This window comes from Pinus tabuliformis, chromosome 8, assembly GCF_031772625.1.
Source record: "Pinus tabuliformis cultivar Carrire ecotype Pingquan chromosome 8, CPIR1, whole genome shotgun sequence".
Taxonomy (NCBI): domain Eukaryota; kingdom Viridiplantae; phylum Streptophyta; class Pinopsida; order Pinales; family Pinaceae; genus Pinus; species Pinus tabuliformis.
The window spans coordinates 2,040,828,798-2,040,852,022 of NC_142294.1; the positions used below are offsets into that span (position 1 = coordinate 2,040,828,798).

The 23,225-nt window shown below is 41.4% G+C and overlaps 1 protein-coding gene across 7 annotated transcripts in view; it reads left to right on the plus strand.

The window, feature by feature from the left end:
• Positions 1 to 23,225, plus strand: part of POL{LAMBDA} (DNA polymerase lambda (POLL)) — a 364,299-nt gene that overhangs the window by 296,147 nt on the left and 44,927 nt on the right. For 5 of the 7 annotated variants that reach the window (XM_089374948.1, XM_089374949.1, XM_089374950.1 and 2 more), the window contains 2 exons: positions 7,478 to 7,558; positions 7,744 to 7,811. The exons of 1 other annotated variant lie outside the window; for it this stretch is intronic. In XM_089374948.1, coding sequence (XP_089231074.1) covers positions 7,478 to 7,558; positions 7,744 to 7,811 — 149 coding nt within the window. The remainder of the gene's footprint in view (positions 1 to 7,477; positions 7,559 to 7,743; positions 7,812 to 23,225) is intronic. One more of the 7 variants, XM_089374947.1, reaches the window with a different exon arrangement.

Genomic DNA, 23,225 nt, shown 5'->3' on the forward strand with positions numbered 1-23,225 from the left:
TGATGGCCTTTACCATGTCATGCCAATAGGGAGAGCGAAGCACATTGAATGGTACACCGCAAGCACAAAGAAAACGGACTATCTTTCCATCCACATCATCCCTCCCAGCAACATTAAGGAAATCCCCTATTGTTTTTCTACCTCCAGAGGTTGCAGAAGTACCATGAGGAGATGGGCAACTACCAAATTTAGAGGTTGCACTTGATTCAGAATGAGTTTTTTGTTTCTTGTTTTTTTGTTGTGCAGCCATCTCTATTTGGATGTATTTTTTTCTTTGTTCAGTTGAAATGTTTGGGCAAATTTGTACCCCCACAGAACCCTTTTTTTCATCACTGTCCAGCACCCCACAAAGATGCCTCCTCAGACGGGTATATGAACCCGTATATGGTTTTCCTCCATGACAACCATGAGGGCACACAAATTTGTAAGATCCACCACCCTTTCCCCCTTCAAGTTTGGTCACATAGTTCCACAAGGGATTTGATGTACCTTTCCCATCTTGTGCTTCAGTGTCCCCTTCAAGTTCATCCCCTTCCTCTTCAAACCCTTCCTCCTCATCATACATTGGGTCACTACTATTAGGACCAAGTTCATCCCCTTCCTCTTCCCCTCTATTCCTCACCCTTGCCATCATTAAAACCAAGAGTGGAATGATACATAGAAGCCAAAAGAACACCATCTTGGAATATGGATATAGGTGGTGGACAACCTGTAAATAAAGGAGCAAGTAGAAACAATGGGAAAGAGTAGGAGAGGGAGGAGAAAAATACAATTTTTTTTCCAAAAAAACAAGGGAGTTTGGGCTTTGAACTTACCTCTTTAGCTCTTGTAGATGAAGTCCTCCAAGCTCTTGCTCCAAGCTCCTCCTCCTTCTCCTAGCTCCTCCTTCTTCACTCCTCCAAGCTCTCCTCTCTTCTCCTCTCCTTTCCTCTCTTCTCTTCTCCTCTCCTCTCTTCTCTTCTCCAACTCTCATAAACTCACAGTGAGAAAATGAGAAGAGAATGGGGGCTTTATTCTTTTCTAAACTCACCCTAAACTCACCCTAACCCACCCCCTCATGCTAAGTTAAGTTAACTTTTAAAAGAAATTAAAAAAAATTTAAGTTAATTTTTGCTGCCCGCGGGTTGCGTCCGGGTTGCATCGGGTTGCGTGGCGCAACCGGATGCCCGAATCGCCCTCCGAAGCGCGGATCCGGGGCAACGCCACCTAAAAACCAGGAATCGTTTTTAAAAAACGGAATCGCGCAACCTAAAATTTGGAATTGCGCTTCGCCTGGAGATTCCGGAACGATTCCGTACGGGTCGCGATTCCGGCTTAGGATCCGGGTGGGGGGGGGCGATTCCTGCAACTCTGGGATAGACTGGATGGGCATACAAATTACAACGTTTGGAAGGAGAGAATGCAGAGTATCTTTGAGGAGGCAGAAGTCTGGGACATCATGGTGCATACCACACAGAACCCTGTTGTTGTGCCTACTGATGCTACCCAGTTAGCTGAGTATAATAAAAAGAACAACAAGGGTAAGAGATTGATTCTAGACGGAGTCAAAGACCATTGCATTCCTCATGTGAAAGGAAAGAGAAATGCCCATGAGATGTAGACAGCATTGTCCAATCTCTACCAGAGTACCAATGAGAATTGGAAAATGGTCCTGAAGGAAAAGCTGAAGACCATTAAGATGGGCAATAATAGTGCAGCTGGATATCTCACAAAAATTACTAATGTGAGAGATGAGTTGGCAGCGGTTGGAGAGGACATTCCACCCACTGAGTTGGTGCGGATTGCAGTGAATGGCCTCCCCCGTTCATGGATGAACTTTGCTGATGGGGTTTGTGCACGTGAGACCCTTCTCACATGGGAGAGGTTTTGGGATGATTGCATTCAGACAAAGATCAGGAAAGGTCAGCTTGGGGCAGCCAAGCCAGTTGAGCAGGATGAGGATGTAGCACTGTCAGCAGGAGACAAGAAAGGAAGAGGGAAGAAGCAGGCTTCCACAAGCAATGGTGGGGGCAAAGGCCAAGGTAAAGGTAAACAGGGTAACACACAGAGGGACTATTCCAAGGTGAAGTGTTGGAAGTGTCAAAAGATGGGACACTATGCAGTTGTGTGTCTGGAGAAGAAGAAGAAGAAGAAGGGGAAGAACCAGAGCGTGGCAGCTTCAGCAGAGGTTGAGGACATTGCAGTTCGTTTTGATCGGGAGTTTGGGTTCACTGCGTATGAGTCCTCTAGTGCAGGATCACCTGCCACATAGATTCAGAGGGAGCATGCTTTTCCCTCTATTAGCGGAGCATCTTCGGGTATCTGGTATGTGGACAGTGGGGCTTCACGTCACATGACAAGAGTCCGTGAGTACTTCTCAGAGCTTTCAGAGAGTGGCACTGATATAGAGGTAGTACTTGGTGATGACAGAGTTGTTAGAGCAGTCGGTGTGGGGACACTGACATTTCAGAGGGAGTCCAAACCTCCCTTGAAGGTGTCAGATGTTCTTTATCTGCCAAGGATTAGGAAGAACCTCATATTCGTCTCAGCTTTGGAGGACAGAGGATATGAGGTACTGTTCAGGGGAGGACAGGTGTTGATGTATCCCAGGGGCACTCCAGCTGATTTAGCTAGAGTGATAGGTGTACGCCATGCAAAGGTGTACAAGTTTGCATTCCAGTCCCTTTTGGCATTGAGCAGTAGTACCGACAGCAAAGCTAGCAGTTCTGAGCTGTGTGAGATTTGGCACCGCAGGATGGGACATATGTATCATGGAGCCTTGAGGACCTTGCGGGAGATCACTACAGGTGTGCCAGATTTCAGTACTGATCACTTTGATACTTGCAGAGGATGTGCGATGGGCAAGTTTGTCAAATCCCCTTTTCCCAGCAGTGACAGCAGAGCGACTGGGATACTTGATTTGATTCATTCCGATGTGAGCGGTCGGATGTCTCATGTTTCCTTGAGTGGATATGAGTACTATGTTTTATTCATTGATGATCACTCCAGGAGGACCTGGATTTATTTCTTGAAGACCAAGAGTGAGGTCTTCAAGCGGTTTCAGGAGTTTAGAGCTCTTGTGGAAACACAGACAGGTTGGAAGATCAAGTCCCCGAGGTCGGACAATGGGGGAGAGTACACCTTTGGAGAGTTTGTTGACTATTGTGCGGAGGCAGGCATTAGGAGGGAGTTCATTGTTCCTTACAACCCCCAGCAGAACGGGGTTGCGGAGAGGAAGAACAGATCCATCGTAGGAGCTGCCAAAGCCATGTTACATGATCAGGGGTTGCCATTGTTCTTGTGGGCAGAGGCCTGCAACACAGCTGTTTATTTGTAGAACAGGAGTCCGCATCGTGCCTTGGGGCACATGACTCCGGAGGAGGCTTTTTCTGGGAAGAAGCCTGATATTGGTCATCTTCGTATCTTTGGGTGCATTACATACTCCTACATACCCAAGGAGAAGATGACCAAACTAGAGCCCACCGCAGAGAAGGGTATCTTTGTGGGCTACAATGAGACCTCAAAGGCCTTTCGGATTTACATTCCTGCACAGAGGAAAGTTGTTGTCAGGCGGGATGTGAAGTTCGAGGAGGACATGGCCTTTAGGAGGTCACGGGAGTTAGAGTATCTGGATCAGCCAGACCCTCAACAGCAGTTGAGTCAGTCGCAGGGATCAGGAGGATCAGGAGGTACATCTATGAGGATGTCAGGTCCGTCAGTGAGCAGTGGCTCACCAAGCCAGAGGGGTGGTGCTCCGCGCAGCATGCAGAGCAGTTCACTAGGGAGTCCACTGATGGACAGTTCACACGGTACCTCAGCTTCTATAGGTTCAGGTGCAGGCAGGAGGACAACAGACAGATAGTCAGGAGTTCAGGCTCCTGATGATGATGATGAGGAGGAGTTTCATTCTCCAATGGGAGAAGTGCACTCAGGGAAGAGGAAGCCCAAGTGGCTTGAAGACACCTTGAGAGATGCCACATCTGTTGTTGAGCCTAAGAGGCCAGTCAGAGAGAGTAGACCACCTGAGAGGTTTTGTAGCTATATGGCAATGGTTACCAGCATCCTTGACTCTGAGCCTTCTAGCTATGAGGAGGCAGCTAGCCAGCAGGTTTGGAGAGAGGCCATGCAGGAGGAGTATTCTTCTATCATGAAGAATGATGTTTGGGAGGTGGTGCCGAGGCCTGAGGGCAAATCCGTGGTTACTTCCAGATGGCTTTACAAGGTAAAGCATGCTGCAGATGGCAGCATTGAGAAATTCAAAGTGAGGTTTGTGGCTAGAGGGTTCTCCCAGGTAGAGGGAGTTGATTATGAGGAGACCTTCGCTCCCGTGGATTGATATACTTCGATCCGCTCCATTATATCGATAGCAGCAGAGATGGGTTGGAAGATCCACCAGATGGATGTGAAGATTGCATTTCTCAATGTCTTCATACAGGAGGAGGTGTACATTGAGCAGCCACAGGGATTTGAGGTGCATGGGAAGGAGTCCCATGTGTGCAGACCGAAGAAGGCCCTTTATGGCCTGAAGCAAGCTCCCAGAGCTTGGTACTCCAGGATAGATACATACTTGCAGGGGATGGGTTTCACAAAGAATGAGGCAGATCCGAACCTTTACTTTATTGTGATTGGTGAGGAGCCTCTCATTCTGATGCTGTATGTGGATGACTTGGTCATTACAGGTGCAGAGAGACTCATAGAGCACTGCAAGAGAGATCTTGCGGTGGAGTTTGAGATGAAGGACATCGGCTTGATGCATTACTTTTTGGGTTTGGAGGTGTGGCAGGAGGAGGGGCATTGCTTCCTTGGGTAGGGGAAGTATATTTTGGACATCCTTGGCAGATTCCACATGGAGGATTGTAAACCCATGTCGACACCGATGATCACCAACTGGAAGAAGCTTCATGCTTCAGATTCCGAGTTGGTGGATCCCACATTGTACAGGCAACTGATTGGTTCCTTGATGTATTTGGTCAACAATAAACCAGATATTTGTTTTGCAGTCAACACAATGAGTCAGTTTATGTGTGAGCCTAGGAAGGTTCACTGGGTCGCTGCAAAACACATTTTGCAGTACTTGCAGGGGACAATGGATTATGGTCTGGACTACAGGCAGGGGGATGGAGTGAGATTGGCAGGTTATACTGATTCTGATTGCGCAGGTTGTGCTTCTGATAGGAAGAGCACTTCAGGGTGTTGTTTTGGGTTGGGTTCAGCAGTAATGTCATGGTTCAGCCGGAAGCAGCAGTCAGTAGCATTGAGTTCAGCGGAAGCAAAGTATATGGCAGCCAGTCTAGCTAGTTGTGAGGCCATCTGGCTTCGCAAGATGTTGTTTGGCTTATTTGGTCAGCTGTTGAGACCTTCAGCGATTTACTGTGATAATCAGAGTTGCATTAAACTCACGGAGAATCCAGTATTTCATGACAGGGCAAAGCATATCAGGATCAAATATCATTTCATCAGACACTGTGTTCAGAAGGGCGCTGTGAAGCTTGATTATATTCCCACTGATGAGCAAGTTGCAGATATTCTTACCAAAGCCTTACCACGGGGCAAGCATGATTACTTCAGAGACAATATGGGTGTGGTGAGGAACACCTTCCTCGGTAAGAGGGAGTGTTGAAAGTTGGTATCGGAGAACAAGTGGTTCCCGAAGGCTTTGATCTTTGGCCTAGGGAAAGTGTCCAAAAGAATTTAATTTTTCTCGTAAAGTGACTTTATAATTTTTGCAAAGTCAAATCTAATTTAAAAGTGACTTTAAGTGATAAAGTTACTAAAGTCTAATTTTAAAGTGACTTTAATAAATTCAATGTAAAATTAGAAAGGAAAAGTGACTTTGGAAATAAATGACTAAGTGGGCCTTTATTAAAATGGGGTGAATTAAAAAATAGGAAGTGAGATTTAAATGAGCATTTAATCTCAGCCCTAGATCTCAATCTATTTCAGCCATTGGATTTAGGGATCACCCAAAAGTCACTTAGGGTTAGATTAAAGGAGGAAAAGGTCATTCATTCTTTCATGAGCAGATTGGGAGAAGGAGAGCAAGAGAGCAAGGGAGATTTCTGGACAGGGAGGAGAAGGAGGCAGCAACTTGGCACACATTCCAAGGCAGCATTCCAGCAAGTCTGTACAACTGAGTTAGCATACAGTGAAAGACAGATTTTTGGGCACGATTTTCAAGGAGGCTGTACAACAATTTGAACAGAAATTGAGCAGCAGAAATCTGAGTTTTCTGGCCCGATTTTCAAGGAGGTCGTACAACAAATTTTCAAGGAGGCCATACAATAGTTTTCAGCACAAAAATCAAGGAAATTGTACAACAGAATTTCTGGCAGCTTGCACGATTTTCTAGGCAGGTCGTACAGTAGAATTTAAAGCTGAAAATTGGCGCAGAAATCAAGGAGGACGTACAACATTTATTGTTGTTTAGATTTTGCTGTTTGCAAGTTTTTCCAGTTGGCTATGAGGCACGGAAAATGAGATAAGTTGTAAAAGTTTACTTGCTGATTTTTGCTGAATATTTCTCACTGTAAAAAGCATTTTCCAGAAATAAGAAAGAGCTCTCGAACTGGTTTTCCCCAAGAGTTGTAGGGGGTTTTTCCAGGGTCACCTTGAGTGAAAATCACTGTGTTTAAATGTGTTAAATCGCTGTTTGTATGTGCTTGATTTTATATTTTTGCATTATCCAGCGTTATGTAATTTTTCCAGAATTTGTGTTTTCAGCAAAATTTATTTTCCAATTGTTGAATGTATGGATATGGGAAGGGCATTTAACTATTTTGGAGAAATAAGGTGAAACTGAAAACTGGGGTGGGAAATGAGAAATTTTTACACTCCCTACAAAATTTGAGGCCTAGAGCACATCCAATGCTACCCCAAATCAATCGACATAGTTGGATTGGCCCTTCAACTGTGATCAATCCTACATAATCAAAAGATCCTATAAACCATGAGTCTGAATGTGATTCACTCCAGGTTCTCCAATCCTATCTTATCTAGGACGAAAGGAGTTGAGAGCGAGAACCAAAGTGACTGGCCATGGCTGACCATAATAGGTCTAAGACACCTTAATACAAAATCTTGCATCCTTTGGACTTAAAATGGTATTATGAAAAATGAAGACCATATGTACCCCTACTAAAATGAGGCTTAACACATCTCTCACACACATAGTTCATCATACATGGCTTATTTCTTAACTACTTTACCTCTAATATTAACAATATATAATGTTGATAGAAACATTAATGAGTCTTTTAATGGCTTCTAACTTAAATGTTCTTGAGTATTAGCACTCTAACAGGGAGGATCACAGATTTAAAGTTCCATTGCTTTGAGTGAAAACCATCCTTTTTTAATCACATAGATGTATATATGTATGTATAAGATTGCTATCTCTTGGAGGAATCAGAAGAAGAGTAAATACAAAAAAACATCATTTTCCTTGTTCTCAATTGAAAAAAAAATGTGATTTTCCTTGTTATCAATTGAAAATGAACAGGGAACTAGTTATGGAGTAGATACATATTTTGGGCTTTGCAAATATCCTGGTCGGGAACAACGCCACCGTATTGATTTTAAGGTAGCCTAAAGTAAATACATGTTTGCATATATTGAATAATCATTTTCAAATTCAATGCCATGTTTGCATTTCGCTAGAAAAGGATTAATACTTTGTTTTTGTAATTTTGATGGAAACAATGCGTTGCTTTTTCCTTGCTACTAACATTTATTGAACAATGTTCTTTCTTTGGGTTCCTTTCGTAGGTATACTCTTCAGAAATATATGCGTTTGGTCTTATTGCATGGACTGGAAATGATGTTCTCAATAGAAGGTATCATTTGTATCCTAGTACATTCAAATATGCTTTTTTAAGAAAAGAGATTTATGAAAGTTGAAGATATGAATATATGGTCTATATCTACATGCTTGCTTCAATATAAGTAAACTTGAGGTCAATGAAGAATTGATGAGGATGAGGCCTAAAGAAGCCTCTTCTACTTTACTGAGGTCCATAGTACATACCCATTGAAGTTGTGAATTGCTTTAAACTGGAGAAAAGCTTGTTGCATTACATTTGTTTAGAATCTAGATTCAAAACACAAGGAAGCTTATGTGTAATATTTTATTTACACTTCAGGAATCAGGTTTTTATATTGATACCAGAGTTACCAAAGTTTGGGAAAACATCGCAATGCTCCTTCTTCAAATGGAATGTAGGAAAATCCCAATATAAATATATCAATTTCTACAAGCAAGTAAAGTAAAATTGCAGTAAATCACTGTAGAAACCATCATATTACTGACAGATGTACCACATGTAGGCTCCAAAATGTAATCTGCCCTTTGTTGTAAGAATACTAATCTAATAAGGATATGCAAGGGATGTCTTCTATACATAATTATTGTTGGAGAATCCAAGGATTAGGTAGATCAGAGAGACATGTTTACAATGCTTTAGTATAATTGAGCATAGCTCAACATACAAAGAAATGTAAGAAAACAAAGGATTTCTACACCCAACACGTGATTCATAGTATTATTACTCACTTATATTGACCATGTTACCCCTTATACCTCATTTTCTTTGCTAGATCTGTTCCAATGTATGAGCAAATATTTTGTCTATCGTTATTATATTAGAGTTTGTTAGTGAGGGTACATAGACATTTTCTATGTATCATTCAGCAACATTGTAAGCCCAAGGTTACAAGTCGAAGCCTTGTAAAAACCATGTTAGGTCTTGTATCAAGTCTCCTAGACCTGTGTCTTGTTAGTTCAAGTATGTATCCATTTTATTTTGGTTTACCTAGTATGGAGCAAGGCTCATGGAGTGAATCTACTAGAACTATAATTTAAGGGGCCCTAGGTTTTTTCACGTTAAGCTTATGTAAAATTGTTGCTCATGTATTGTAAAGGTTTTTATGCCTACAGAGCACATTATCTTATGCCTAAGCAATGGATCTCCTTACATAATTGTCACACTTTGGTCCAAGTGATCATCTCCCTGGAACTTTGGGGAAACATGGTGTTGAACTTGTAACTAGGTTCGGTCTTCATAATCATGATCTTGTAGAGAGTCAAAAAGAATTCATTGAGTCAAAAAGAAAATTATTTTTGACATGTCCTATTTGGACATTTCAAAGAAAAAGAAAATTAAATTTTACGAGTCTTTTTGGTCAAAACTCAACTCTTAAGTTGGCCCTCAGATGATAGGTCAGCTCAGCCCTTAGAGATACCTTTTCGAACATGGAAACAACTATATATTAGCATCTACTCTCCACCATTTGAAAAGAAATTCGGATCAGATTTGTGGAAGTGAATTCGAACTATTATATCTGTGGAATGTGTGCTACATGAGGTACTTCTCTAAAGAATGCGCGTTTCTGAGGACATAATTCTATGGTTAAAAACGAGCTACCTGTGAAACTAATGTTCCATCGAATGCGAGTTTTTCCTGAGGCATACCTCTTGTGACCAAGCAAGTTTCCTGAGGTAAACCAGGGATATTTCTGAGGCCGTTCGTACACTTTTCTGAGGCAGTACTACAAGTTTTAGAGGCAATCTATGTGAACTTCCGAGGCAGCATTAAGGACAGGCATGTGGCATCTTGTGATCAGATAACAGAGTTTGAGCTATTGGTGGAGGGCTGAATTGGCACTTGAGTAATCAGTCTACTATCTATGACTTGGATTTCTCCTGCTGACTAAGATTTTATAAGGATAGGATTATTGGGTTTTCCCCTTGTGGATTTTGCCTTGGCCTCTGGCCTAATCTCTGGTGTTTCTTGTCTCTTTGTGCATTGTATTTGTATAATTGCTTGATGACCTAATGAATGAAGTAAATACTAAATGGAAAACATATATAAATAGTTCACAAGTAATTATCTTGGTTAGAAATTCTAGATTGCACTTGAATTTCAACATGGTATCAGAGCTAGTTTTGAGAGGCAATGAAGTCTGAATCATCTCTTCTGTGAAGAAGTATGGAGTTAAGAAACAAGTCCTCTCTGAGATGCAATGATTAATAGAGTCCTGAGCATACGAATCAAGAAAAAAAAGCAGGTCAAAGAAGTATGTTGAATTTAAAGTATCTCTGTGAAGTCTCTTGAAGTAACTTGTATCATGTGCATGGACCAAACTCAATGGAGATCAGTTCTATGGCTCAATTCTTTATAAAAGGTCTGGAATCTGCAATAGATCACTTATGAAATAGGCCAAGACTTGTTGATTTTTGTATCATCGTATGTGCTCTAGCCACGAGAATTTGCAAAGATGCTAAGACACATGCATTCTCCAAGACCCAGAAATCGTTTGAGAAAATTCCACCTAGAGATGGTTTAATTAAAATAATTAATCATTTTTAATGTATTCCTAAGTCTAAACTTAGGAAATGTTATTAATTAAAGCGTATTAATTAAATCTGGTGCGAATCTTCTAGAAGAAGACAAGGATGAACTCCCAGTTAATCTTAGCCCTTGATTATCTTTTAATCTTGGCCGTTGGTGCTCCAACGAGAGATTATAAGAAGGTGCTCAATGGTGATCTTCTTGCAGTGAGGGGCAGAGATAGTAGACTGGAGGAGATTTTTCCAGTTCCGAAGAGTGCAAGACAAAGAAGGCAACAAGAGGTTCAGAGAGGCTGCACAGTGCCATGCAGAGGTAGCGTAGTGCTTCAGAGGGAGTCCGTAATTTTGCTGGGAGCAGTAGAGATCTAGTGCCAGAAGTCGAGGTGTGAGACCGAAGAGCCAAAGAATTGAGTTCCAGTCAGCTAAATGATCAACAAGAAGGGTGACGCAGTTCCCAGCAAGCTGATGCAGAGGCAGCGTAGGGCTAGCCATCTAGAGGCTGGATCAAATTCGGATCGCTAGTAATAGTGTGAGAATATTTCTCACTACCTCTTTGCTAGTTTATTCTCTGTATCAGATTGTCGGTTTGGGCATCTAAAGATTTGTACTCAGAGTACTTAATTAAAACCCTCAACTGTTGCACCAGTTTTCCCAAGTTAGGTGTTTCTGGGGACATTGGTCCAAAAACAACGGTGTAATTGTGTGTGTGTTTATTTCTCTCCTATGCAGTATTTTGTTTCCGCAGTATTTTATGTTGTGAAGGCTATAGTAGATTTTATTTTGATGCTTACTGTGTAACACTGTAAATAACTTGATTCAAAAATTAACAAGTAGGAGAAATTTAATCAATTGCTGCAGTAGGAATTCGGTTCATTGAATTTTCACATGGTATTAGAGCACAGATCGTCAGCTAAAGCTCAATGCAAAAGGAAGGAGGCAGTTTGAATTTTTGCGTAGGCAGCAATTTGAAACCCTTAGGGGCAACGTATTTCCTTGGCCAAAAGGGTCATGTTTTTGTGGAAATTTTACTTCTCTGAGTGAGTTGACAGAGAGTAAAATTTCCAAATCGAAGAGTACTAGAGGCAGAGGGAGTAGCAACAGTTTCCTTGTAGAGCAGATCTTCAATTAGGACGCATATTTTGCAGCAATTTGCTAGTGCAAAAAGCGTCTGGAGGAAGGAAGAGCACACACTGAGGGAATTATTTCGTCAAGGGACTTCTAGCCAAGAAATTTGAATTTTCCTAGTAGAGTAGCAGTAGCTATGTGCGGGATTTCACACTCCAGAAGGAAGTGTGAATAGTTGGGCAGCAGCTACGCAGAGGAGAAGAGGAGGAATTCGACATTTTTAGAGAGATGGCATCAGCTGGGTTGAGAGATCAAGATCAGTTGGACGAAGCCTCCAACTATGTGATCTGGAAGGCTAGAATTTCCTGCCTTCTAGATGAGCATGATCTCAAAACTTATATCGATAGTGTGGTAACTATACTCGTAGATGCAAATCTACTTAAGAAATACAAGAAGGAGATGGCAAAGGCTAAGAGGTTGATTCTCGATGGGGTTACAGATCACATGGTATCTCACATAGCTGGCAAAGATACTGCCTAACAGATGTGGGAAGCACTAGCTACGCTGTACAAAGGATCTTTTGAGTAGTGGAAGATGTGTCTTGAGGAGAAAATGAGATGCACGAGGATGTAGAAAGGGGAGTGTATAGACCCCTTACTTACTAGGCTTCAAGATGTCCGGATCAGCTGGCTTCAATAGGGACAAGGCCCCAGCCTATAGAGTTTGTACGATTAGCTCTGAACAATGTTTCTGAAGAATGGCAAGTTTTCTTCCAAAGTATCCTGGGCAGAGAGAAACTGCTAGATTGGGAACATGTGTGGGTTGATCTACAACAAGAGTAGATGAGGCGAGATCTTATGAAGAGCACCATCAGTGGTGCTAGCAGTAGCAGTGAGACGAAGCAAGTTAAGGAGGAGGATGTGGCCCTCACAATCAAAGGGGCAACAGGAGCAGCGGAGGAGGAAGAAGGACATTTCCAAGATCAAGTGCTTTAGGTGTGGTGAGCTTGGCCACTACCACACTCAATGTCCTCTCAAGGAGAAGGACAAGGAGGAGAAGCAGGATCAACAAGCTGCATTTGTTGAGATCGATAGGCTATCCTCCAGACTGTATGTAGGAAGATTTTTCCATGATCACCGAGTTACCTCCAAGGGTGAGGTGGGGTGATTTGGAGTTGTAGCCCCAGAGAGCTACAGAATGAGCATGATTCGTGAGGACGTCCACCTCATGAATCAATACCTTGCTACGGGAGCCCATAGTATGCAGTAGCAGGATGGGATCAGTGGGAGTTGGTGTAGTCAGGTGCCAAAGTGACAGATGCAGTAGCTAGTAGCGACTAGATACTAGGCAGCGCAATGCAGAGTCGGCAACAGTGCAGTTGGCATAGAGTAGAGTCGGCAACAATGCAAAGGCTTCAGTGACAACGTAGAGTCTAGAAGCAGTCAGGACTTGGGTGACAGATGCATCATAATGATCATAGTGGATTCAGTATTTTGGATGCTTTTCCATTGCAGTTGTAACAACAATAGTTGGAGAAGGTTGTAGTGTTGGCAACAGTTTAGCAAGGCCAACAGCAGCACGGATGCAGCAATCAGAGGTGCGCAGTGGTTGATGAGTAGCAGAGCCATGTGAAAATTTTTGAATCTAACAAATCAAAAATCCTACTGCAGTAAACTGATTTGCATTACGTATTTGTGTTCTTCATTTTAACAAGTTATTTTCAGAAATATCCGAAAAATATTAATGCAAATACACTGCAGCCTACACCAATATACAGATCAAGTAATGAAAAAATAAATGAGACAACCACACAAAGGACACTTATTTTTGGACTAAACGTCCTCGGAAAAACCCAGTGTGGGAAAACCGGTGCAGCGGATATGAGGGTTTTATTATTAAGCAGATTTCTGAATACAACTAGGGTGCGAAATCCCGCTCACCCGACAGAAGTACCTCTATTCGGAGATAGAGATTTTGGCGAATCCAACAACTAGATGAACAAACCCCACATGTGATTGTGTTTTCCCCACTGTTGTGCAGCGATGGCTGCTCCCAGCTCTGCGTTGGAACTACGTCACCTCCTCTAGGAGCTACGTCACCCTCCCAGTGAGCCTTCTCGGCTCAGAAATCGATTTGCTGAACTGATGCTTGATCTGCCTCACAAAAACCCCAGCATTGCCTCTGTGTGACTACGTCACCCCTCTAGCTTCTGCGTCACCCTCCTGGAGTTGCGTTGTCTCTCCCTGGTGCTGCACTGCCTCTCTATTATGTATTCTCGGCCTTGGACGAAAGTCCTGTTGCCAAACTTCCCCTCTACACAAGAATCTTACTCCGAAATTCTCAGCAAACCACGCCCCGGAATTTCGATCTAGCTCAAGTGTCGTTCTCACTGTGTGTGTTCTCCACCTGATCCCAAGCCTTCCTTTATACTTTTCTTGTTGAGAAATCAACCGTCGTAATATAATCTCTAATCAACGACTAAGATTAAATTAGACTTGATCCTCGTCACTTAGAAGCTTCTCACCCATATTCACTTTAATTATTTTAATTTCCTAAGTTTTAACTTAGGCAGCATTAAAAATAATTAATTATTTAAATAACATGCACTCTGGGTGGAATTTCTCACAATGATTTCTGTGTCTTGGAGATCTCATGTGTTCTAGCCCCTCCACGAAATTTAGGAGCTAGAGCACATCCGATGCCTACCCAAAAATCAACAGACATCAACAACACAACAAGAGATGGTGCAGAGACAGAGTGATGCTTTAGTGGGTGGCAACACTTGGGCACATTACTCACTAAGAGGGGGTGTTGATTTCTGTAGCATCGGATGTGCTCTAGCCTCGAGATTTCACAAAGAGGTTAAGACACATGCATTCTCCAAGACCCAGAAATCATTTGGGAAAATTCCACCTAGAGATGGTTTAATTAAAATAATTAATCATTTTTAATGTATTCCTAAGTCTAAACTTAGGAAATGTGATTAATTAAAGGGTATTAATTAAATCTGGTGCAAATCTTCTAGAAGAAGACGAGGATCAACTCTCAGTGAATCTTAGCCGTTGATTTTGTTTTAATGTTGGTCGTTGGTGCCCCAACGAGAGATTATAAGGAGGAGCTCAATGGGCACTTGGAGAACACACCGAGATAGTGAGATCTAGAGATTGAATTTCTCAAGAGTAGCAGCGCTAAGTTGCTTGAGAGAGATCGAGTGATCTTCTTGCAGTGAGGGGCAGAGATAGTAGATCGGAGGGGATTTTTCCAGTTCCAGGGTGTGCAAGACAGAGAAGGCAACGAGAGGTTCAGAGAGGTAGCACAGTGCCACGCAAAGGTGGCGCAGTGCTTTAGAGGGAGTCCGTAATTTTGCTAGGAGCAGACGAGATCTAGTGTCGGAAGCCGAGGCGTGAGACCGAAGAGCCAGAGAGTCGAGTTCCAGTGAACAAAACGATCAGCGAGAAGCGTGACGCATTTCCCAGCAGGTTGACGCAGAGGCAGCGTGGGGCTAGCCATCCAGAGCCTGGATCAGATTCATATCATTAGTAACAGTGTGAGAATATTTCTCGCTACCTTTTTGCCAATTTATTCTCTGTATCAGATTGTCAATTGGGCATCTAAAGATTTGTGCTCAGATTACTACTGCATAATAATTAAAACCCTCAGCTGGTGCACCTATTTTCCCAAGTTGGGTTTTTCCGAGGACATTGGTCCAAAAACAACGGTGTAATTGTGTGTGTGTTTATTTCTCTTCTATGCAGTGTTTTGTTTCCGCAGTATTTTATGTTGTGAAGGCTGCAGTGGATTTTATTTCGATGTTTACTGTGTAACACTGTAAATAACTTGATTCAGAAATTAACATGTAGGAGAAATTTAATCAGTTGCTGCAATAGGAATTCGGGTCATCGAATTTTCACAAGACTGTGTTGACACTTGTGACAGAAATTTGAACTTATAACAAAGATCTGAACTATTGCAAAAGTTTGTGGTACATTGTGTGACAAAGATCTGAAATTATTACAGAGGAATGTAGCATATTGTGTGACAAAGATCCGAACTATTACAAAATTTTGTGATCAAGTGAACAGAAGGAACTTCAGGAGGCTACATTGAAAGAGGAGGAGGACAAGTCCAAGTCAAGGAGAAGTTACTTCTGTTTTGCATCCAATTTCATCTCAGTTCTGGGTAGTCCAACACTGAATGAGAAGTGAACTAAAAGAGGCCTTATTCGTCTTTGTTTTGCGTGGAGAACAAGGACGTGATACCTCTCCTATTGAAGGAGGACCGAGGGTTGTGGATTGTTGGTAAAGAAGGGCCGAAAGGCCTATTAAGGTGCAGGAAGGAGGCCCGAGTAGCCTCTTACGTACAGAAGGCAAGGAAAGGCTTCTACATGATGATATAAGGTTGTAACAAGTAGGAGACGTGAACAAAGGCCTGGACCAAGGTCTAAAAAGTAATTTTGACAGATAGCTGAGACTAGATAGCACAAATACATAGCGAAAAAGAAGGACAAACAAGGTTAAATTATTACCCCTCATTATCTGCAATACAAAAGGTACGTATAATCCCTTATTTCAAAAGTTAAGCTAGTAATGAAGTACAAATCTAAGTCCATTTCAAAGTTCTCTTAACCAATGATGTCTAAGTTCATCAAGTCAAAGATGATCTTTCTCAAAGATCTGTACACTTAGAAGGATGCATCATTTACATTGCATGAATTCTAGATCTACTATGTTATTAGGATCTACTCTGAAGGAATAACATTCAAATATTGTTGAAAGTCGATGTAGTATGAGGGTCTGTAAAGATACATTGCATAAGAGGAGGTATCCTCTCTCTTGAGGACAAAACAAAATCAAAATTAATCGATGCTTCGCTCATGAGTATCTAGAACCTTGCATATAAGCTTTGTGATCAAAGACAATCAACGAACTAAAATAAACTCCATAGATGGCTTGTCATTGGTATTTCTAGAGTTTGCAACTAACACATTAGTATACATGTAGAACTTGCAATTTGAAAGATGACAAATCTTGAAGACTTTGGATATTGAAGCATCTAGGATTTGTAATCCCTAGCGAAACTCTGAACAACAAAAACTCTAGGACTAATCATATCCGCTGAAAGAAGAATCCCTACCTCTTGGGAGTGACAAAAATGACATCAGGTTGATGATGTGGATAAGTTACAAGAAGGAATCTAAAGATCAAGAGGGAGCTGACTTTTCACTAGTCTTCTCAAAAGATAAGTATTTTATACCTCTTGTTTGATTATTGCCATTATTATTATTTTCTTATTAGTCTCTTGTATTTCAGTTCGTTGCTTGATTGTAATTGTTCTTCCATGGTCTCCTGTGAGGATTGCGGGTATATAGTAGAAGTTGCCAAGGCTTTGATAACTGTTGGAAGAAGTTGAAGAACAAAGCAAGGCGAGAGGACTTTCCAGAATTTTTATTTGAAGGATATTGTACTAGATGAGCCTCAAGCTCAAAGGGAGCAGGAAGTTTGATGTATGCCTCAATTGTACCAAAGAGAAGTCAAGATAGCTTGTAGTAGATGGTAGCATGGTAGCAAGATTTGAGAAAGTTCTCTCAGAAAGAGGGAAAGAATCATGCGAAGACATTTGCCTCAAACTTTTGAAGAGCGTGAAGAAGCCTCATGATCAAGGATGATCATATGTAATTTATCTTTGACAGAGGGAGTAGCTATGAAGAAAGTATTGTCTTCAAAAGGGAGCAATGAAGCTCAAATATATTTCCACTAATGAGCAGATAGTTGATATGTTGATGAAGCCTCTTTCTAAAGAGAAGTTTGAGATGCCTCTTTGATTAAGAGGGAGTGTTGATTATATCATGGATATGGTTTCTCCCTGTGTCTTGTACTTTGACCTGAATTAGGGAGGTTCTTCCTGTGTTAAGAACATTGACCAGAATTAGGGAGAGTGGTTTTAAATATTAGATAACATCATGGAATGACATTCTTCCTGTGTCATGTACTTTGACCTGATTAGAGAGGTTATCCCCGTGTCAAGTACATAAACCTAATTAGGAAGAATGGTCTAGTGGATTGACATTCTTCCTATGTCATTGTATAGTGACCTGATTAGGGTTGTAGTCATTGTGTCACTTTGACCTGATTAGGAAGAGTGGTCATGTGGACATGTTGTTGCTCAAATTGTACACAAAATTGCGACAATGCTCAAGGCAGGGGTTGTCACTCTGATCCTTGCCCTCTCTGTTTAAGTTGTCTCCTAAATGCAGGTTAAGGGGGGTAGTCCCTATAGGTGAGATAATGAACAACTTGTTGGGAACCAACAAGTCAAGGAGACACAACTGAATGGCCTAGCAACTTGGTTGAAATTAAGAGGCAAGTATGATTATTAAGCACGATTTGATTTGATTTTTTAGGATTATAAGTTATAGACCAGCGCCTTCAAGATTGATTACTTGCACATGCAAGTTATTGGATGAACAACTGCTGCAATATGCAATCTCTATCCTATATGAAGTGCAAGACCTAAAGCTATGTGAGATGCAAGCTCTTGGTAAATTTTAATTAGATGCCCTATCAATGTGAATCCCTCTCCTCAATTCTTTTGAAGTTAGTTACAAATGCCAGTTTTAAAGAGAAGTGTTGGGGAAGGAGGCTAAGGCCTCATTAACGATACCTACCCAGGACTTCTAACTACCTAGGTGCCTCTATTCCTTCAAGGGATTTCCCACAAGAGAACTGCAAGATCACCTATGTTAACTGTGAATGAGTGTTTAGACTCAAATTGTTTAGGGAAGGTGGTCCTATCTTCTTACAACCAAGCTTATGTTTGGAGTATGTTTTAGAAAAGCGCTTCTAACCTAGAATGAAGATGCAAGATATGAGTGATTGCTTCAGTGAGATTACTAAATGAGATAAGTACTCTAGCAAGATTAAATCACTTGAATCTAACACAAGATGACAAGAGCAATCAAGTGAAGCACTTAGAGAACAATTTTATCTCAATGAAACAATTAGCAGTTCCAAGAGCTTATTAGAATGTGCTAATGAGATCCTATTTGAGCCTTCTTATGATGAAACATTTAGGCATAAGAGAAATCTTATAACATCTATCACTTAGACCATAATCCAACAAAGCAGATTAGGTGATCTCAAACGCAATATTAACAAGCACAATGAGACATTGCTAACAGTGATTTTCAATAAAATTAATGCAACTATAAAATGATATGACAAGAGTGCAAGGATGCAAGGATGCAAAATGAAAATGAGAGAGATACTTCAATGCCAAATGCAATGATGCAAGAGTGATGCAATGGAAGTTTTAAGTTTTAACAAGACACCAATGCAACTTAAGATGTTCAAGAGCTCCTATTTGCAATATATCACTGCTCTAGATCAGTCAACAAATTACACATTAGCAGTCCCAAAATCCACTTGAAAACAATGACTACTCCAATGATAAGACCTTAAGCAATTATGAAATGATTCTTAGACTTGTGAGGCCTATTAGGATTTATTCTTAAGCTCTTAATTTCAAATCTGATCTTTAAACAAGAATGACAGTCCAATATTTCAATTGCAAATGAGACCAATCAATGACAAATTTCCTCTTATGCTTATTAGTGAATCACTTTAGGATCTTGAGGTTATTTAGATTGGTTTTAGGACGTCATCTTAATGGTTATGTGTCACCAATTACGTGTTAGTTTTTGTAGCATTGGATGTGTTCTAGCCACAAAATTTGGTGGAGATGCTAGAATACATGAGATCTCCATAACCCATAAATCGTTTTTGGAAATTCCACTTAGAGATGGCTTAATTAGATTATTAACCTATTTTTTTAATGTTTCCTAAGTCTAAACTTAGGAAAATTGGTTAATTAATTAGAATTAATTAAGCCCAAGTGAGAATAGTCTAGAAACTCACATGGATTGACTTCAAGATGATCCTAGCCCTTGATTAAGTTTTAATCTTGGTCGTTGGTGCTCCAACAGAGGATTATAAGAAGTCGATGGGAACTTGGAGAAGACACTTCAGCGGTTCGATTTCTAGAGCGCAGCAGCAGTTGCCAGAGAGCCAAAGATCGAAGCAGAGATAGTGAGGGGCAGGGACAGTGATCTAGAGGAAGTTTTCCAGATCTGGAGAGGCAACAACAAGTGACAAAAGTGATCCACGCAAAAGCAACGCATGGGCTGTGTTGCAGTTGAAGCAGAGCAGTTCAATTTAGCTAGGGAGTAAGTCGATCCAGTTTCCAAAGGTTGGGAAAGTCCTCTAGAGGGCCGGAGAGTCACTTCCAGTAGCAAAGACAGGCTAGACAGCTTGCTCGGAGGCAGATTCAAGCCACATGTGTGAGAGGTAGCTCAAGGACTGCGCAAAGGGCCTACGTTGGGGTTTGGACGACCAGTTTTTCAGGAGAAGCGAGTGCTGAGATTGCTAGTAGGGTGAGAGAATTTTCTCTCCAATTATTTATGTCAAATACTCGTTTCTTGGATTGCCATTTGGGCATCCATAGTTTGTATTCAAAATTTCACTACTACATAATAATAAAATCCTCGGTTCCTACACCGGTTTTCCCAAGTTGGGTTTTTCTGGGGACATCTATCCAAAAATAACTGTGTAAATTTTATGTGTTTGTGCACTAGATTTTCTCAGTTTCCAACGCTATTTTCTTCCACAATATTTATTTTTGAAAATCACAGTGTGAATTATTTGGTATTTGTCGTAGGCAAACTGCGAATAAATTGTTAAATAAATTAACAATTAGGAAAATAATTTTCAATTGTTGTGATACATTGAAATTTTCCCATGGTATCAAAGCGTGAGTGATCAACCAAGAAGCTCAGAAGCAGAGGAGAGAATTTTGCTGCTTTGAGGGAGCAGCAGGTCGAAATTCCTAGAGGCTACATAGTTCATTGACAGGCAGGCCAAATTGCTAGGGCAGAAATTTGATTTTTAGCTGCAGGTTGGCATAAAAGTCGATTTGCCCATGATAGCAATTTCAAAAATCAGAGGGAGTAGTCGCAGCTCAGATTTTCACTGATCAGATTGCTTGGTTGGACGCAGAGGGTTTTGCATTAGCAGAAAGCATCAGGTGGAAGAGAAAAGCACACACCGAAGTAAAATTTCTCTCAGGGGATCTTGAGTCTTAGAGATCTAAATTTTTCCAATTGCAGATTGGTAGTTGCTATGAGCATATTTTCTCACTCCAGAAGGGAGTGCGAGTAGCAGATTCAATAGCTGAGTAGAGGCAAAGAGGGAGATTTTCGAGGTTTATTTCTCTATTTTTGAGTTTCCAGATTTTGTAGCTCTGCAGGGATGGCCATATGAGATTGCCAGTGGAGGTCCTGTGAGTTAGCATAATGCAGATTTGGGCAGTGTATCGACTTCCAGTTGTCGGAGGCAGATGCCAGAGGAAGTGCAAGTTGCAAAGAAGGGAAGGGTCCCAACCAGGGACTAGGCTTGAAAGGAGATAGTGGGGCACTAGATCTAGGAGGTTGAGAAGTATGAGACTCCACTGTGTTAGATGGGCAGGGTCCAGTGCAGTTGCAACTAGGAGATCAATTAGATTAGTTCCAGGTGGTTGCAGCAGGACCATTCCTTTTCTACGGGGAACCACATTATCATAGTAGCAGGTTCAGTGTTAGCAGGCACAACCAGTGATTCAAATGACAGCCGCAAATCTAGTTGTAGTCAGTACACATGACATAGTTGCAATGACACAGGCAGTGCAAATTTCCCAGTTGCAGTATGCAAGTGCAATTCCAACCAGTGGATATTCCCAACGCAGAGCTACACAATCCAGTTTCTAGTACAGGAGGACAATGCAAGTTGCCAGGAGGGTGCAGAAAGATTTCCCATAGGGAGATCGAGACTCAGAGGGAGCATCCCCATGGAAGCTAGCACTTCAGGATTTGGGGAGATCAGACTCAGTATTGTAGTAGTTGCAACAACAGTGCGGAAGCATCAACAGTACGAGTAGATTAGAGTTTTCTATGTTTGCAACTATAGGCCGAGAGAGAGGTGGGGCGACATGGAGTTGTAGTCCCAGAATTACAGAGATTGGGGAGGATCCTTGAGGTGTCCTCCTCATGGATCAATACGTTGCTACAGGGGCCCACAGTATTCAGTGGCAAGATGGATCAGTGTCAAGTGATGCAGTCAAATCCAGAGTGACAGTTGCAGACTAGTAGCAACCAAGTGTTGAGAAGCGTAGTGCAGTGTTGACAGCAGAGTAGGTGGCTCAGTGTAGAGTTAGCAACAACGCAGATTCCTTGGTGAACAGTGTAGTGGCTAGTAGCAGTCATAGTCTCAGGAGACAGATGCATCATACTGAATGCAATTGATTCAGTATTTTGGATGCTTCTCAGTTCAGTTGTAGCAGCAACAGAGGAGAGGGAGTCGCAGTGCAAATGTGGCGTTGGCAGCAGTATGGCAGTGTCAACGATAGCATAGATGCAACATTAGAGTTGCGCAATGGTTGGTGGGCAGCAGTAGCCAAACATCAGCAGCGTGGCAGGAGATGACACAAAGACAAAGTGTTGTGACAAGGTGTGCAGTACTAGAACACAATCCTCGCTAAGTGGGAGTGTTAGTTTTTGTACCATCGGATGTGTTCTAGTCACGAAATTTGGTGGAGAGGCTAGAATACATGAGATCTCCATAACCCATAAATCGTTTCTGGAAATTCCACCGAGAAATGACTTAATTAGATTATTAACCTATTTTTTAATGTAATTGGTTAATTAATCAGAATTAATTAAGTCAAGGTACGAATAGTTTAGAAACTCACATAGATCGACTTCAAGATGATCCTAGCCCTTGATTAAGATTTAATCTTGGTCGTTGGTGCTCCTGTTGATTTTTGGTAGCATCGGATGTGCTCTAGCCTTGCAATTTGGAGGAGAGGCTAAGGCGCATGAGATCTCCAAGACCCAAAACTCGTTTTGACAAATTCCACCCGGACGAGGAGTTATTAAAATAATTAATATTTTTAATGATTTCCCAAGTCTAAACTTAGGAAAATAAAAATATTAATGGGTATTAATAAAGATAAGGGTGAGAAGGTTCTAAGAGAAGAGGATCAAGTCTATTTTAATCTTAGTCATTGATTAGAGACTTAATCTTAGTCGTTGATCCATCAACAGGAAAAATAAAAGAGAAGACTTGAGGATCATTTGGAGACACACTGACAGATACTCAGTATCTCAAGGAAAATCAATTCTTAAGTAAAGGAGATCGATTTCAGAGGGAGAGTTGTAGGGTGGAGCTAGAGGAGGGCATCAGCAGCAGTCAGTGACTGAGGAGGAGGTGACGCAGGGACAGTGAGAGACAGCGCAAAGAGAGATGCAATCTAGAGGAGAGACGTAGCCCTCATGCAGGCTGACGCAGATGGACACAGAGCCACTCAGAGCCACGCTGAGTAACGAAGAGGTGACACAGGAGTGGGAGAAGGGTCTCCAAAGTGTCAGAAAGTTTCAAAGGGAAAATCTCGGGTGTTCTTTCAGTTTTCTGTAAAATCATTCCTTGTAAAAGTGACTATTGTTGAAGATTAATAAAACCCTCATCTGTTGCACCGATTTTCCCGTATTGAGTTTTCCGGGGACAATTGTCCAAAAACCACTGTATTGATGTGATTGGTTCTTGTGCATGTGTTTTATCTGTATAATTATTGTGATAACTGTAGTAGAATTTATTTTAATATTTGTTGAAGGGATTTCGTAAATAACTTATTGTGAAGAATAAGTAGGTGAAATAAATCATTTGTTGCAGTAGAATTTCAATATAGAAATTTTCACATGGTATCAGAGCAGAGATCCAGCAACAGGAGAGAAGAATCAACTATGGGTCAA